Source organism: Cibotium barometz, chromosome 51 (assembly GCF_041138505.1).
Source record: "Cibotium barometz isolate CiBa-2024 chromosome 51, ASM4113850v1, whole genome shotgun sequence".
In the NCBI taxonomy this organism is placed as follows: Eukaryota; Viridiplantae; Streptophyta; class Polypodiopsida; order Cyatheales; family Cibotiaceae; genus Cibotium; species Cibotium barometz.
Genome location: NC_141096.1, coordinates 4,015,103 through 4,030,519, shown reverse-complemented (window position 1 = coordinate 4,030,519; position 15,417 = coordinate 4,015,103). Strand labels below are relative to the sequence as shown.

General features: G+C 39.6%; 1 protein-coding gene across 1 annotated transcript; it reads left to right on the top strand.

The window, feature by feature from the left end:
- The first annotated feature begins 3,574 nt into the window (after positions 1–3,574).
- Positions 3,575–7,564, top strand: LOC147609229 (TPD1 protein homolog 1-like). Its single transcript, XM_086787746.1, has 2 exons — positions 3,575–4,535; positions 7,013–7,564. The coding sequence occupies exons 1-2, from the start codon at positions 4,442–4,444 to the stop codon at positions 7,315–7,317; spliced, it is 399 nt and encodes a 132-aa protein (XP_086643872.1). The 5' UTR covers positions 3,575–4,441; the 3' UTR covers positions 7,318–7,564.
- Positions 7,565–15,417: the final 7,853 nt, after the last annotated feature.

The following is a 15,417-nucleotide window of genomic DNA, read 5'->3' as shown; positions in this document are numbered from 1 at the left end:
TATAAGATAGGGATGCCCTTTTAGCCCCTCTCCTCTTTGCGATTACAACAAATGATTTAGGATGGCTTGTTCAAGATGCAATGCAGAAAGGGAAAATGAAAGGTATTGAACTGCCTCACAAAAAGGGACAAATGTGCCTATAGCTTTTTGCAGATGACACCAATGGATTGATTCATAATGATGACAAATCTATCAAAACTTTTTGGAAATGCCTTCAGATTCTCTGCGTAGCCTCTGGGTCCAGAATTAATCATCAAAAAACTGGAATCAAAACGATGATTAATGACCCGCTAGAGTGGATTGTTCAAAAGGGTTGTTAATTCTTAGAAGAGGGATTGTTCAAGAGGGTTGTTAATTCTTAGAAGAGGGATGTATCTTTCGACTGTTTGGCATCCCAATGGGCTTCAGAGTCTCATTAAAATAGCAGTGGGTTTGGATAAAGTTAAAGCAAAGTTTAACAGATGGAAGGGATACCAACAGAATTTAGCAGGAAGATGCTTGGTTCTCAAGCACCTCGTTATACCTACTATCCAAGAACTGAGTTAAGCTTCTCTAAAAAGCTTGATGTATATGTTTTGATGGCCTTTTTTGAATAATACAATATCTATCGTTTTGTTTTTTTTTTAAAGGAAGTTCCAGAGTGACGGTTGAGAGGGGCTATTGAGATATTAGAATATCAGAGTTGGTCTCATTAAAAAGTCATGAATTCATGGATCTAAATTCTTTAGATTTGGTAGAGCGATCTTGAGGAGCATTGAGATTGCCATATTGAGATATGACAAGGGGTGTTGGAATAATTATGCTATCTCCATACTCTGAGCTCCTTTAGGAGACCGTATAGAGATTGTCCAAGTTGGCTAGCCAAGTGTGGTCCCATACATGTTGTCAAGGTGTCCACACCTTGTCCAAGTTGGTTAGCCAAGTGTGGTCACATACATGTTGTCAAGGTGTCCACACCTTGACAACATGTATGGGACCACGGTCTCCTAAAGGAGCTTAGAGTATGGAGATAGCATGATTATTCCAACACCCCTTCTCATATCTCAATATGGCGATCTCAATGCTCCTCAAGATCGCTCCACCAAATCTAAAGAATCTAGATGTGGACACGTCGACAACATGTATGCGATAGAATCTTGTATGTAACATGTGTGGAACAAGTCTTGGGAGACACAGCCGGGTGGTTTAGTGTAGATACAACTAAGATTCCATCCAAATGGCCACAGTTGGCTGACTTAAACCGCTATTCAAAAGTCATCTGAGCCATGTTGGTGAGGAGCTTATCTACACTAACGGAAGGGCATGGGCCCGGCATAGGTGGAGAAAGAAAAGTTCATTGGTGATCACTTGCCTTTTAGCAATATATTATCCATGGTGTTGATTACATTAATATTTTCGGACGTTAAAACCCCTTGATCTCAAATTTCGTGGCGTACCTACCCAATGCAAGAAACCTTGTGCAAGAGTGGCACTCCACTCCATTGCAAAGCCCAACTACTCATAGTCACTAGAGGATGATTCACTAGAAATAGCCTCTGTCACTACACGGTGATTGGCCAAAGATTTCACATTTCAAAAAATCTATTGCTTCAAAAAAACTATTGCGCCTGGGGATGTGTTGCCTCTTATACAGGCAATCACGGCAAAGAAGTATATGGTCATAGATCAGCCTCATGAGGGTGAGGAGGCATGTGTGGATGATGGCGGTCTTGAGGTCCGCTGAAAAGAGTAAAGTGGAGGTCGTGCAGGTGGTACGAGGGTTGAGGGTGTCTTGGAGAGGCTTGGGGATCAGCAGACAGTGGAATGAAACCAGCTTGTCTTTGGAGAATCAAGTCTTGCGCTAAGGATGACTTGGAGCTCCGATTTGATCCGATTATGCAGAAGGACAGGATTATGCAGCTGTTTCTCTATGGTAGTGAGGTAAAAAACAAGAAGAAGAAGTAGTAGTGAAGTACGTTTTTTCGTTCTGAGATGACTCGCAGCATCAGCTTTTATGTGGTTTGTACTTTTCTCTTTGGAGAATCAAGAGCCTAAGTTGTGCTAAGGATGGCTTGGAGGCTGGAGCTCCGGTTTGATTAGGCTATGTAGAAGTACAAGGTTTCGGGCAAGTGAAGAAGAAGACGACGAATGATTGGCAGCATCAGCTGTTACTAATTTGTTCTTTTTCTTTTCTTTTAATATATATATCTGCATATTTCCCAAAAAGAAGTAATTGCTTGCTTATGTGAGAAACTAATTAATTTGCGGCTATGAAAGGTGTTAAAGAGAACCCAATTCTTGAATTTGCATTCATTGTCACAATGGATTCTTTTTTTTTTGGTTAAAACGGTGGAATATATTAAAAAAAAGTATGGTTACAAGATCCCATGTGGAAGGTCCATGGGGAGACACTACGACCTGATGAAACCTTCAGAAAAAGGCAAGAGCACTCTTGTCTTATGTTTAATCATCCTCTCTCACGGATTAGAAGAGGGGCTGGCCGCCGAGAACTGATACATCAGGATTTTCTGCTGTCTCTGTTGTTCCTTTTCTGAAGATCTTTACCTTTTCTAGTGCTGGCTGGCCGATCAGTTCATGATATGGTTTAGTACAGTTTTTGTTTTTGTTTCAGGGTTTTTACCCCCTTTTTCTGAAGGTTTCGTCACAATGGATTCTTTAACTCACAATAAACCATACACTATTTTTGGCTCAATAAACCTACATAATAAAATAAAATGTAGCTTCACCACGACAATTCAAGACAACAATGTTAACTATTCTTGTTTTGCATTTTTAGAGGGTGGTTCCAAGTTTGGAGACGTGCTCGAAAAAATGGCATTCTAGTGTATTTGTACTAGTCAGAATTAAGAAAAACCAACCGACATTCTAAGTAGCTTTTATTTTAAGGAATGTTTTTTCATATATTTTAGTTGTAAAACCGACATATTGTAGAGATTTCGAAAACAAAAACAAGATAGATTTAAGAGGAGTTGTTCTTATTTTGATTGATTGAAAAATATATTTTGTTAGAGCAATGATTTGGACTCTGTGAGTTGTTCCCTTATGAGTGTACTACCCATTGCTTTGGACACTGGGAAGTGCGGGCTTAAGTGAGAAGTGTGGGCTTAAATGGAATCTTGGAGTAAGGTTACACGTGTCCTTAGTTCTTGAAGTGCACGTTTATTTAATTAAAATAACAAGTCAGCTCTCACCCGTCTCTCTGACAGGGTTGACATTTCTCACTCTCTCTTTTCGGCCCTCCCCCCTCTTGACACCTCTCACTCTCTGTTTTCGGCCCTCCCTCCTCTCTCTCTCTTCCCCTCTCTGCACTTTGTATTCTTTGATGACACGTGTCAAAAGTGGCTTGAGTCTTTTTTATATATAGTAAAAAAGTACAGATATATAAGGACATGAGAAAAAGGAATCTATTCTTTGTTATCATAAGGCTTGATTTTTGACCAAGCCTTTTGACATCATTATAGACGTTTTGGGTGTGTTTTGGATGTTTTTGTCAAATTTGAGAGACAAGGGTGCTCATCAAAAGGCAACCCTGGTTGTGATCGTTGTTGATCCACCAGATAGAAACAAGGCTTAACAAAAGGGTTACTTCTTGTTCTTTAAACTCCAAAGTATGGAAGCTTTTTGTTCTTGCAATGGCCTCGTTGGCTTGTTGATGAGTGGGCCATGAGGTCGAGTTGGAAGGGAACTAGAGTTGACCTAGTTCGGAGTTAGGAGTCAGGACTTAGGAAATCACACATGCTCTGGCTGTAACTTGCAAAGTAGATATACAGCTTTTGGCTTCAGAGTAAAGGAGGATTCTCAACTGCCTGATTTGGCAAATCCGGTTTTACCTCAAGGTGCGTGCATGCATGGTCAGGGCGCTCAGTCAGGAGAATGATTTACGTCTGAGGCCTTTCATTTAAGAAAGCGTACATAACATGAAGGGGACTCAGGGAGGTCGATGCATGCAAGCATCGAAGCATGGCTCTTCTTCTTACAATTAGTGTCACATATAATAGCAAATAATGTGATGAGGGATTAATTATAACGTAACCAAAGTTACAAGGATAATTAATATGGTGGTACCCTTTAGGTGAAATCTTGGAGGTCCTCCTTAGTCTCTCCCTTGACTCATTCTTCTTATAGCTTCTTATACTGTTCTCAGAAATATCTCTCATAGCCAGTGCACCGACTCAAGGCTGGTTTTTTTCTGGGAGGACCGCTGTGGGTTTCTTCATGATTATGGCCGCCTAGATGGTTAATATTATAGTAATGTATCAGCAATGCGTTCTTCTATAGCTATCTTTAGAGGTGATTACAGAGCTGGTTTTAAAGGTGTTTATCTAGTTCAGAACATTGCAGATCACTACATGGGAATTTCCAGCATGTGATATCGTCGACTGCAGCTGCGGCATCTATTGAAGCAGCTCGTGAAAGCGGGGCTTGCAAGAGTCCAATTTCCATGGCTGCTTCTTCCCCCACAATTGATAATTACGCTTATACAACGGCCTCCATGGTGCTCATCTTGCTCCTCCTGTTCCCTACGGCAACTTTAGGTGAGTCAGATCCTTGTTTATTCGTGCTAGGTATTGGAAGATTATATGGAGCCGTAATTCGAGCTTTATAAACTGTTTGTCCTCAATTTCTTGAAGCATCGTTCTTGATCAGAAGCCTATGCTATACGCATTTGGAAGGACTGATTATTGATACATTGATGAGTGCTTGCTTAATGATAAGAGCGTGTGTAGGAGTGTTTAAGAAACAGAATAATCCTTAATTTGATCTTAATATGTTCATTTCAGAACTAATTACTCTTAGCACTATATATATATATAGATATATATATATATATATATATATGTGCGCGCGCGCGCTGTGTGTATGTTTATATACTCATTTTGTGTTCATATATATATATATGTATATGTATATATGTGTGTGTCTGTGTTTTCGTATGTACACATACCACATATATACATGTGTCTATGTTTCTTTTCTTGGTTAAATCCTAGTTTCTCACCCTACATTGAGAAATCACCCTTTACTTTAGACATTAGAACTTAGCAGGCTACAGCAGAGGTGTATAGTGTACATTTTTATTAGTGTCCGCGACAACCTTCAATGCGCTTAGTAAAAAGGCCCATTGTTCCTTTACTACAAGGACACGCATTCAAGCCGCTGTCCCCACTTGTGCACGTACCACTTGTTTTTTTAATTATTCTGCTGCTGCTCTTTAGTATTTACGCCTTCAATTGTCTTATCACAGACCCACGTGAATCAAAATGATTTCCCTGCACGGTGCTGTACGTTTTACACTCTAGAGAATTATCCTCGGAAGAGATTAAAGTCTAAAGCTTCACATTCAAATATAAAAGGCATCCACTTAGGACTATTGATTAATTTGATTGATACATTTGCATTTGAACCAGAAATTGATTACCTAGTCTATGCATAACACCCGTGCCTCATGTGTGGAGTATTGGATTGACAAGATTGCTTGTCCATAACTTTTCCATAGCTCCATGAATTGGATTGACAAGATTGCTTGTCCTCCATAGCTTTTCCAAAGCCCCATGATATGGGTGGAGGACGATCTTAGACGTGTAGGGCTTGGGCAAAAAGCTAGCATGCCCAATCATAGGCTAACACTTGGACATGAGGAAGATTGCCTTTACTTAACATATACTCAAGCTACAAAATGCATGTGGACTCAATCAATTGGATGCAAGATGATGTGTGATGAGAGCTTGGAAGAGTCAAATTGGCTCTAGCGGTTTGAAGTTTGGATGGCAGAATTGTTAGGGGTATGTGTATGACGAGATTTAACCTCATATAGTCACACTACTTGCCTATTTATATGGGTCCTCTAATACTTCCCTTATTGATATCTTCTTATGATTTTGCATTAGTACATTCGAGAAATTCAATTATTCACCTTTTTCTCTTTGGTAACATTGAAGTGTCCAAGAATTTTATTCATCTAGCAACAGTTCAAAACTTTGGTGTTCCCAAAATTCACCAAAATGTGCATAGGCTTTACCTATCCTAAGCAACCACGAGTTTTTTTGGAGGTGAATACATCATCAATCTACTTTGAAATTGAAATGTCCTATCATCCTTTACGCAGACAATTGCTTTGCTTTATTTGACGTGTGCATGATTTTTTGGATGATATATATAGCATGTGCTACATACACACACACACACACATATCAAGCTCTACATTATTTATCTTGCAAAAGTGCACACTATACAACTTAAGACTTTTGAAAGAGAGCAAATAAAGGGTACAAGATGTGATGATGAAAGCAAACATTTTTAATATGAGGATTTTTGGATTGTAGCAAGGGTATGCCTTCATGCATCTAGAAACGTCTTGCTCAAAGGTCAATGGAGAAGACTACTCTTAGCAGTTGCCTTGTGACACACACACTTAGGAATATCAAAAGGGAGCCTTTCAAATCACTAGTCAACCTCTTTCTAGAATGGCTTTCAACATCTAAAGTAAAGCGAATTTCAACTTTTGAGCTTTATCAATGTTAGATTGCCATATCAATACTTCCACTGAAGTTGACTAGGCAACTCTTGATGGGAAAGATTTCTCTTAAGATAACTAATCTATTAAAATGTTGAACAGAAATCTCTTCACCAGAAGATACATCCACAAAACACGGAGGATTTGTTTTGTTCTTCTTTTCTATATATTATATAAAAGAGAAGGTGTGCAACGAGAGAGCAGGAGAGAGATACAGACTCTATGCCACGTGGTATCCATGGAGATTTTGAATTTGAATTTGATAGCCAAGCCCGTACTTGTAGAAGGCGGGTGAAGCTACTAGTTTATATAAAAGCCCCCTTTTTAAAAAAATCTCTTGAGAGGAAGAAGATGGTGTAAATGTGTATTAGCAGCTTGATAACCCGTGTGACGCTACTAGTTTTTATAAAAGCCCCCCTTAACAAAATCTCTTGAGGAAGTGGATGGTGTAAATGTGTATTAGCTTTATCATATGTTAGTTTGTGGATATGTATGTAGGGGTGTGCACGAGCGAGGACATAAGCATATCGCAGAGCCGGGAGAGCAGCGGCTCGGGGATACCGCAGTTCATCGTGCAGATCTTCAACACGTGCACGTCGGGGTGCGCGCCGTCGCAGGTGCACGTTAACTGCGGGTGGTTCGCGTCGGCGGAGATGGTGAACCCGCAGCTCTTCAGCCGCCTCTCCTTCAACGACTGCCTCGTCAACGCCGGCCTTCCCCTCGCCCGGGAACAAATCATCCGCTTCACCTACCAAAACACCTTCATGTACCCCCTTTCCTTCAAGTCCGCCAAGTTCTGCTAGACTAGGCCAGCTAAATTAAATAGTTAATACTAAGTGTTTATATTATTATATTTTTGCAACCTTCCTTAATACTTGTACACTGCTATGTGCAAACCTTTGAGCAAGTATCGCAACTCTAAATTTCAAAAAAAAAAACTCGGGATCCACTTTCAACACCCAATTTTGTTGCTGGCGTGGTCTTCAAGACTTCGCCTAACTCCTCTTGCAATGTACACTATGGAATAATACCAAATTTATGTTATGGTACAAGTGTTGGTTAATTACTTTACGACTGGTTCATATTTCTTTTTTTTGTTAAAACAGTAGAATATATTAAAAAAGGTGAGATTACAACTCCCCATGAGGGGTTCATATCTCCCACCCGGGTTCACTTGCCCGTAACATGATTCTCAAATTTTCTTTTATGATGTTCTCCAACTAATTCTTGTGGTTTTCTTAAGTTTTTAAGTTTTTAAGTTTTTAAGTTTTTAAAGGGTTGATAAAAGTCCCTCCGTCTGTCTTGTTTGCATCATGGATGGAGAAACTTCTCTCTCTCTCTCTCTCTCTCTCTCTCTCTCTCTCTCTCACACACACACACACACACACACACGCACACATAAAGAGAATGATGACGTGAGATTACCTACTTACACTATCAAATTAGGCTTATCTACATCTTGAAGCAAACATGGTCTCTACAATTTGAATGGAACTTTGTGTTTGTAAGAACAACATAGTGGCATAGCGAAGGAGTGTGTCCTTCGCGGTTCTTTCCCCCCATGTGGTAGATCATTTGGCTAATTATAGCAAAGAGAGTGTATGGTTGAAACCTTATATGGATATACCATAGAGCTCCTTCTAGATTTACAAAATTATTATTTGTATGGTATACGGTCTTGATCTTAAGTCTATGGATAGAGCATAGTTAATGCTTCCTTTTTAAACTCTTTTGATTTATGTGCAAATCATGCCACCCTTATCTCCTATTTTAGAGGACCACTACGACCATACTGCTTTGGGCCTACTTTCATTCATTGTAGCTTGTTTGTCTTATCTTCCTCTTAAAGATTCTACTTTTCCCAATTTGTTATCTACTATTTTTTAGAGGCTCGAGACATAGAATCCTAATGGAACTACTCCCTTTAGACTATAAGATAGTAAGGGGTGTGATAGTTGTTATAGACACCAAAGCTCGAGGGATTCATTCTTAGAAAACTTATATCTTGTGACTGTACAAGAAGGGGGTTTTTTGAATTGAGACATAAGTTTATAAGGTAGGGGTAAGACCATGTATTTAGGTGAATACTATATCTTAAATTTAAGCTAGGGGGAGGGGGGGGGAGGGATGATGGGGATGGGTATAGCAACATTAAGGATATGTCATAAGTACTTTTAATGAACACAGTGGTACAAAATTCTTACAATGTTTTGGTAGCATTCCAACAATACTTTTAGCAATGAAATTTTTTTACAACATAAGTATTTCAAAAACCATTCACTTCTACTACATTTGGGACTCCAAGTAGTTTAATTAATTATGTTAGCTTGATATAAGGAAAGGGGTTGACATAGTCATTTTTAAAGGTATCCTTATGAGCTTAAATAGGGGGTGTTATCAAATTCTTATGAGCATAATATAAAGGGAGTTTTCTTGAGGTTCATGCACACAAGTGAGGTTCCCCTTTATTGTGAGTAAATCCCTCAGGTACCAACAGTGGAGCCAACTTGGGGGGGTCACTCATAAATATGTAAGTGTAGCACGTGTGTTCAATAGAAGGGGTTTTAAAAATCTATTTTTTACACATTTTTTATATACAGAATGGCACCATTTAAAGGGGATATTTATAAAAAAATAGTGTTTTATTTATGAAAAATTTACAAATAATGGGGTTTTTTAATTAGGCCTTGAACGCACGTGATATAGAGAGTTTACATATAGTGAGTCCCCTGAGAGGGCTGAGTACTAAGGCCTCAAACCGTACCTCCTAGCTATCTAACGAGAGACTAAAAAAAGGTTGCTTGTGACAAAGAGACGTGCACGTGGATACTCTCAACCCCTTGTCTCTTTTTTCTATCTATACCACCACCACTAAGGGTCGTCTCAACCTTTGTATATGGGATATCAATTACCATGTGTCATTCAGGTGGGCTTGATTAAACTTACAACACCTATTAACCCATTTTGAAATTTACAAAAGCACTATCTACTATATATAGGAGAAGAAATAAGTGTCATGGAAAGAAACTATAAAAGTTGTAAATACTATGAGAAAATTTATCTAATGACCAAGCTTATTAGTTAGTCTTTACACTTTGGGTGTCTAAATTTTAACAAGGGTCAATTGTATATAAGACATTTTCTCATAATGAAAAGTGACGACCCTCATTTGTGCTAAGTGAATTCTTGCTATCTCCTTGCTCTTGCTCTTGTATGTGTGTGTGTGTGTGTGTGTGTGTGTGTGTGTGTGTGTGTGTGTGTGTGAGAGAGAGAGAGAGAGAGAGAGAGAGAGAGAGAGTTGTGGAGAGATGCTTGCTTTCTCCTAGTTCATGTGCCTTTCTATGCTTTGTGAGAGAGAGTGAGAGAGGTGTGTCCTTTCAAGGAGGTTTAGGAACAAAAGGGAGGCTTGAAATCTTGAAGCTAGAAACTACTACTAGTGGAGCTTAAAGGTCATGGAGAAGACTTCAGTGTATAAGGTTGTTGCTTAATGATGAAAAGTATGGTAGAAGTTTTTATTATTATTATTTTCTGTTACAGGATTGATTTTTGTGAGTGCTTGGGAAGCCTATTTATCCAATCATTTTTTCGTTGATCTTTATCATACATAGTGTTGTATTTTAAAAAAAACAAAAAAACAAAAAAAATATCTTTGTCTGGGTCTTGCTAAAGTTTTCATTGCCTTAGCTATGGTAAGCAGATAACGAAAACTTCATAACAAGTTTTAGATCCCCAAAAATCAGAACAAAGATCAAAACTAGTTTTTCATGCTTGGTAGTTTTTATGGTTGTGAAAAACTAGAGAAATTCACATTGCAAAAAAGTTTCCAAAATCTTAAAGTGATTTGAGGGATTGTCTTGCCCCAGAAATAGAAAATCTTATCTTTAAAATCTTATCTCTTATCTTGAAAAAGTTTTGTTGAGATGTCGAGCTCAACTAGTGTTACAACAGACATTGATGATCCACCTTGGCGATAGCTTCCACACTTATGCGATTGGCATGGTTGGTGAGATTATGATTTAATGTGAAAAGGAATAAAAGGAGCATACATGATTATGTGCAAGAAAACAAGAAGTTTGCTGATGCATTGGCCACAATAAATGCCCCCATGCCTGATGATGATTTGGTGGATATTACCTTGTGTGGTCTTGGCAAGGAATACAAATCTTTTGATACATCTATCTCAATGAGGAGTACAGGTTTACCAGACTTTGATGAGTTGGTTTCACTCTTACTGGTTGAGGAAATCAAACTCAATGATTCATTTCTGGATGCATCTACTAGCCATGATGATAATGGCAGAAATCAGGCCTTTTATTCTCAGAGAGGTTTTAGAGGCAGGGGGAGATTCACATCACGTGGACGTGGTGGTAATGGTCGTGGATGGCAGGATGACAGGTCACCACAACAGAATTTTCAGCCTTCATATGGTGCTCGAGGTGGTCATGGATATGCACCTCAGAGAGGCAGAGGTACCCCCCGTGGTAGAGGACGTTGGCAAGGCCAACAAAATTCTATGCAAGATGTGGAATGCCATTACTGTGGCAAATATGGTCATATGGCGAGAGACTGTTTTCGCAAACAGAATGATTTGAGAGGGGGTAGAGCACAACGTGGTGGTCATTATGGTGGAAATTATGCACAACATGGTGGAAACTATGCATCAAGCAGTAATGATGGCACTGCAAATCATTTGTTTGCCATGAAACATGTTGTGGGATCTATGACGACAAATGCTGAGAATGATGACACATGGTATATGGACTCAGGAGCATCAAACCATATGACATGTCATGGTGAATGGTTTGAGCATATGAAGCCTATGGATGTGAAAGGCTATGTGGAAACAGGAGATGATACTCAGCATGCCATTACACATGTTGGAAGTGTACCATTGGTTATGCACAATGGTCAAACAAAATCTATGTCACATGTATTGTACGTGCCTTCTATCACAAAGAGCTTGGCCTCAGTTGGTCAAATGGTGGAACAGGGATTACAGGTTTGTTTCAACGAGCATGGATGCTTCGTTAAAGATTTCAAACATGGATGTAGAGTCATTGCTAAGGGCAAGAAAGAAGGCAGATTGTTTAAGCTGGATGCTGGAATTCCTGAGTTAAAATCAGCCATGTTCTCCAAAAGCAAGAATGTGGTACAGGACATTGATATGTGGCATAAGAGGATTGGACATGTCAATATAGAGAGATTAAAGAACATGCAAACAAGAGGCATTGTCAGTGGATTGCCTAGATTCAAATATGATGGAAATATGCATGTTTGTGAAGCTTGTCAGTTTGGAAAGCAGGCAAGGTTGAGGTTTCCTAGAGAAGGAAATATGAGTAGCAGGCCACTTGAGATTGTACATAGTGATGTATGGGGTCCTGCACAAAACCCTGTTAAAATGTCAAGCTCGTATACAGCTGGAGGATAGCACATGGGTGCTGACAGAGTGACAGTATGGTAGATGGATATCATGTGGTGTGTTTATGACCGCGTCCAGCTGGTCATGTGTGGTGTGGACATTACATTAGGTTTACTTCGTAGTGTGGACATAACACTATGTTGTGTTCTCTTTTGTGTGTGTGAGAGAGATGATGACTATGGCTTCTCTCCTTCTTTATGATTGATGGATATGGATTAGGGTTTGCTTCTCCTGTGTGTGCTCCCTCCTGCTTCTGTTTTTTATCATGGTAACAGAGCCTAGAGCTCATTAGTTGTGTTGTGAGAGTGAGTGAGAGAAGAGGGAAGAAGAAGAAGAAGCTGTGAAGATTTCCATTGAAGCTGTGGAGCAAAAGAAAGCTGTGAAGATTTCCATTGTTTTTTGCATATGTCAGGTACCACCTCTCACTGGTTTGCCTTTTTCTGCATATGTCAGGTACCACCTCTCACTAAAAGTGCTCTATCTCCTTCAAATCTGATCCAAATTCAAAACTTTTTGAATCAAAAGTCTAGCAACTCATAGCTCTTTGCTTGTACCAAAGGAATTTGTCCAATTTGATATAGACAAGGATTAATGCCTTGATTAGTGATGCTCTGTTTCTGAACAAAACTTCTGCAAACCTGCAAATCTCTGATAAATGACTTCAATGAGCTCCAAATACATCAAATGAGCTGCCCCAAATGTAATACAACTCTCAATCACACTTTTGCTAAGCACTCCAAGCTTTAAAGCTCCCAAATTGATGTAGAAATGAGTGTGCTATGCCAAAAACACCATAATCAGTCCAAAAAACTGCATGAGGTAGCGCCGCCTGCTCTCCTGGGGCCTGTAGAGAAAGGGATTTTGCTCATTGACAACATCAGCACCTTAGCAATGACCTAAGCTACCTTGTTCTTGAAGGGTTTGGCTCAATTCTTCCTCTAGCTTCTGCAATCAATCCTCCCCCACAGGGGATATGTTCACTGTTTTTGTGAAAAACCAGAAACTTTTTCATAAATTCACTTTCACTTGATTTTGCTCAAATCTGTATGCATCAATCTGCTTCAAGATTCTGTATGTTGCTCGTGACCACTTTGCTAATACATGTGCAAGCTCAAATACACGTGCCTTTGGGTATACATTTGCCAAGAGTATATTCACTTCAAGCTTTCCATGAAAGTTTAGAGAAAAAACCAAAAATTTTCTGCTTGCTTTATGCACTTCAATCTTCACTGAACCTGCTCTTTGGCACCTGCAATCCGCTCAAGGGAGTTTTGCTACTCTTACCAGTTAGGCCAAGCTTCAGATCTGTAACTGAGGTGAGCTCCACAGCTTTCTTTTGCTCCACAGAAGGCAAACCACAGGGAGCTACAAAACTTGGTGGTTCTCACTCAACTTGAAGAATTTGATCAAACCCTTCTAGGATATGTTGGAGCAATGTGTTATGAAGCCAATGAATGCATAAACATCAAATTTGAACAAGATTTGAAGGAATTAGAGCAAGATCTTTGACTGGTTCTTTGGCGAGAAAAAAAACCAGAAAATTTTTTGTGAAGAAGTATCATTTGTTTTCAACCTTGATCGAGTATACATTGTTGATGAAGCATTGTGGGATCTAAAAGCACATATATTGCAATCATTTGATGTGATTTGGAGAGATTTGGAGCATTACAGGTACTTCATACATCGTGATCAAAGCGGTGCATCTACTACCTTGCAAACATGGGAGATGGTCCGATACAAATTGTTGGAGAGAAGCTTGACAGAACTAACTTTCAAGTGTGGAAGTTTCGAATGAAGAGTTTTTTGAAAGGCAAAGGTTTATGGAGTCTCATGTCGGATGAAGACCCGGAGCCATTCCTACCTCCTCAACCAAATAATGCTCAGTTGGTGGCTCACAAGCAATGGGTAGAGCGGTCTTCGAAAGTGTTGCATTACTTTTCAATATGTGTAACAGATGCCTTGCTTATTCACATCCAAGATGCAGATACACCGAAAGAAGCATGGGATATATTGTGCCGAATGTATGAGACAGACACTGGTGCAAGGAAGATACAACTAAAGCAATAGATTCATAGTGTAACACGAAGGAATAGGAGTATACATGAGTACGTTCAGGAAATCAAGGGTTATGCAGATTCCTTGTCATCAATCCATGCCCCAATGGATGATGATGATTTGGTTGCCCTCACATTGCGTGGTTTAGGCAAAGAATACAAATCTTTTGACACTTCCATCTCAGTAAGGTTGGGAGGAATGCCAGACTTTAATGAGCTTGTGTCATTGCTCATTGTGGAAGAATTAAAGCTTGGACTTGGTGGTATGAATATTACAGGTGGTGCATCCTTATCCAGTAATGATGAGCATGCAAGGAATCAGGCTTTTTACTCATCTAGAGGCTCTCAAGGCAGGGGGAGATTTTCCCCTCGAGGCCGTGGAGGACGTGGTTGGAATGACAGGTTTAGTCAACCACAATCAAATCAGAATTTTCAGAATTCACAGTCATCATTTGGATCACGTGGAGGTCATGGATTTCAATCCCATAGGGGGAGAGTTGGAACAGGTGCTCGTGGTAGAGGACGATGGCAAGGTCCTCAACAAAATTTGAATGGGATTGAATGTCACTATTGTGGCAAACTTGGACATATGGCAAAAGATTGTTACAAAAAGCAGAATGATGTCAGGAATGGAAGACCACAACATGGAAATTATGCATCTACTAGTAACAATGATGGGAGTTCAAATCATCTTTTTGCAATGAAGCACATTATGGGGACAATGGATTCTCAGAATGCTGGAGATGAGTCATGGTATATGGATTTGGGTGCCTCAAACCACATGACATGTCATGGTGAGTGGTTTGAGAAGATGCAACCATTGGGTACAAATGGTTATGTGGTCACAGGAGATGATACTCAGCATCTTATAACACATGTTGGCAGTGTGCCTTTGAGGATGCATGATGGAAATGTGAAGAATATGTCAGAAGTGCTATATGTACCATCCATTACAAAGAATTTGGCATCAGTAGGCCAAATGGTTGAGCAGGGACTACAAGTAAGATTCAATGCGAATGGCTGTTTTGTGGAAGACTTTAAGCATGGCTGTAGATTGATTGCCAAGGGCAAGAAGGAAGGAAGGTTGTTCAAATTGGATGCAGGCATACCAGAATTGAGCTCAGCCATGTTTTCAAAGAGCAATGGGATTGTGCAGGATATTGATATGTGGCACAAGAGGATTGGACATGTCAATATACAGAGATTAAAGAACATGCAAACAAGAGGCATTGTCAGTGGATTGCCTAGATTCAAATTGATTGTGCCTCTAGATTTGCCATCTTGGAGATGTCCACCGTCACTATTGGAGGTGCATTCACAACAATCCAAGCCTTTCAATACCTATAAATATCTTTCAAGTAGAGTAAGCTCGGATCATAGATAGAATGCTGGCCATCTATGATCCAATATGCATATTTTTTAACATCCCC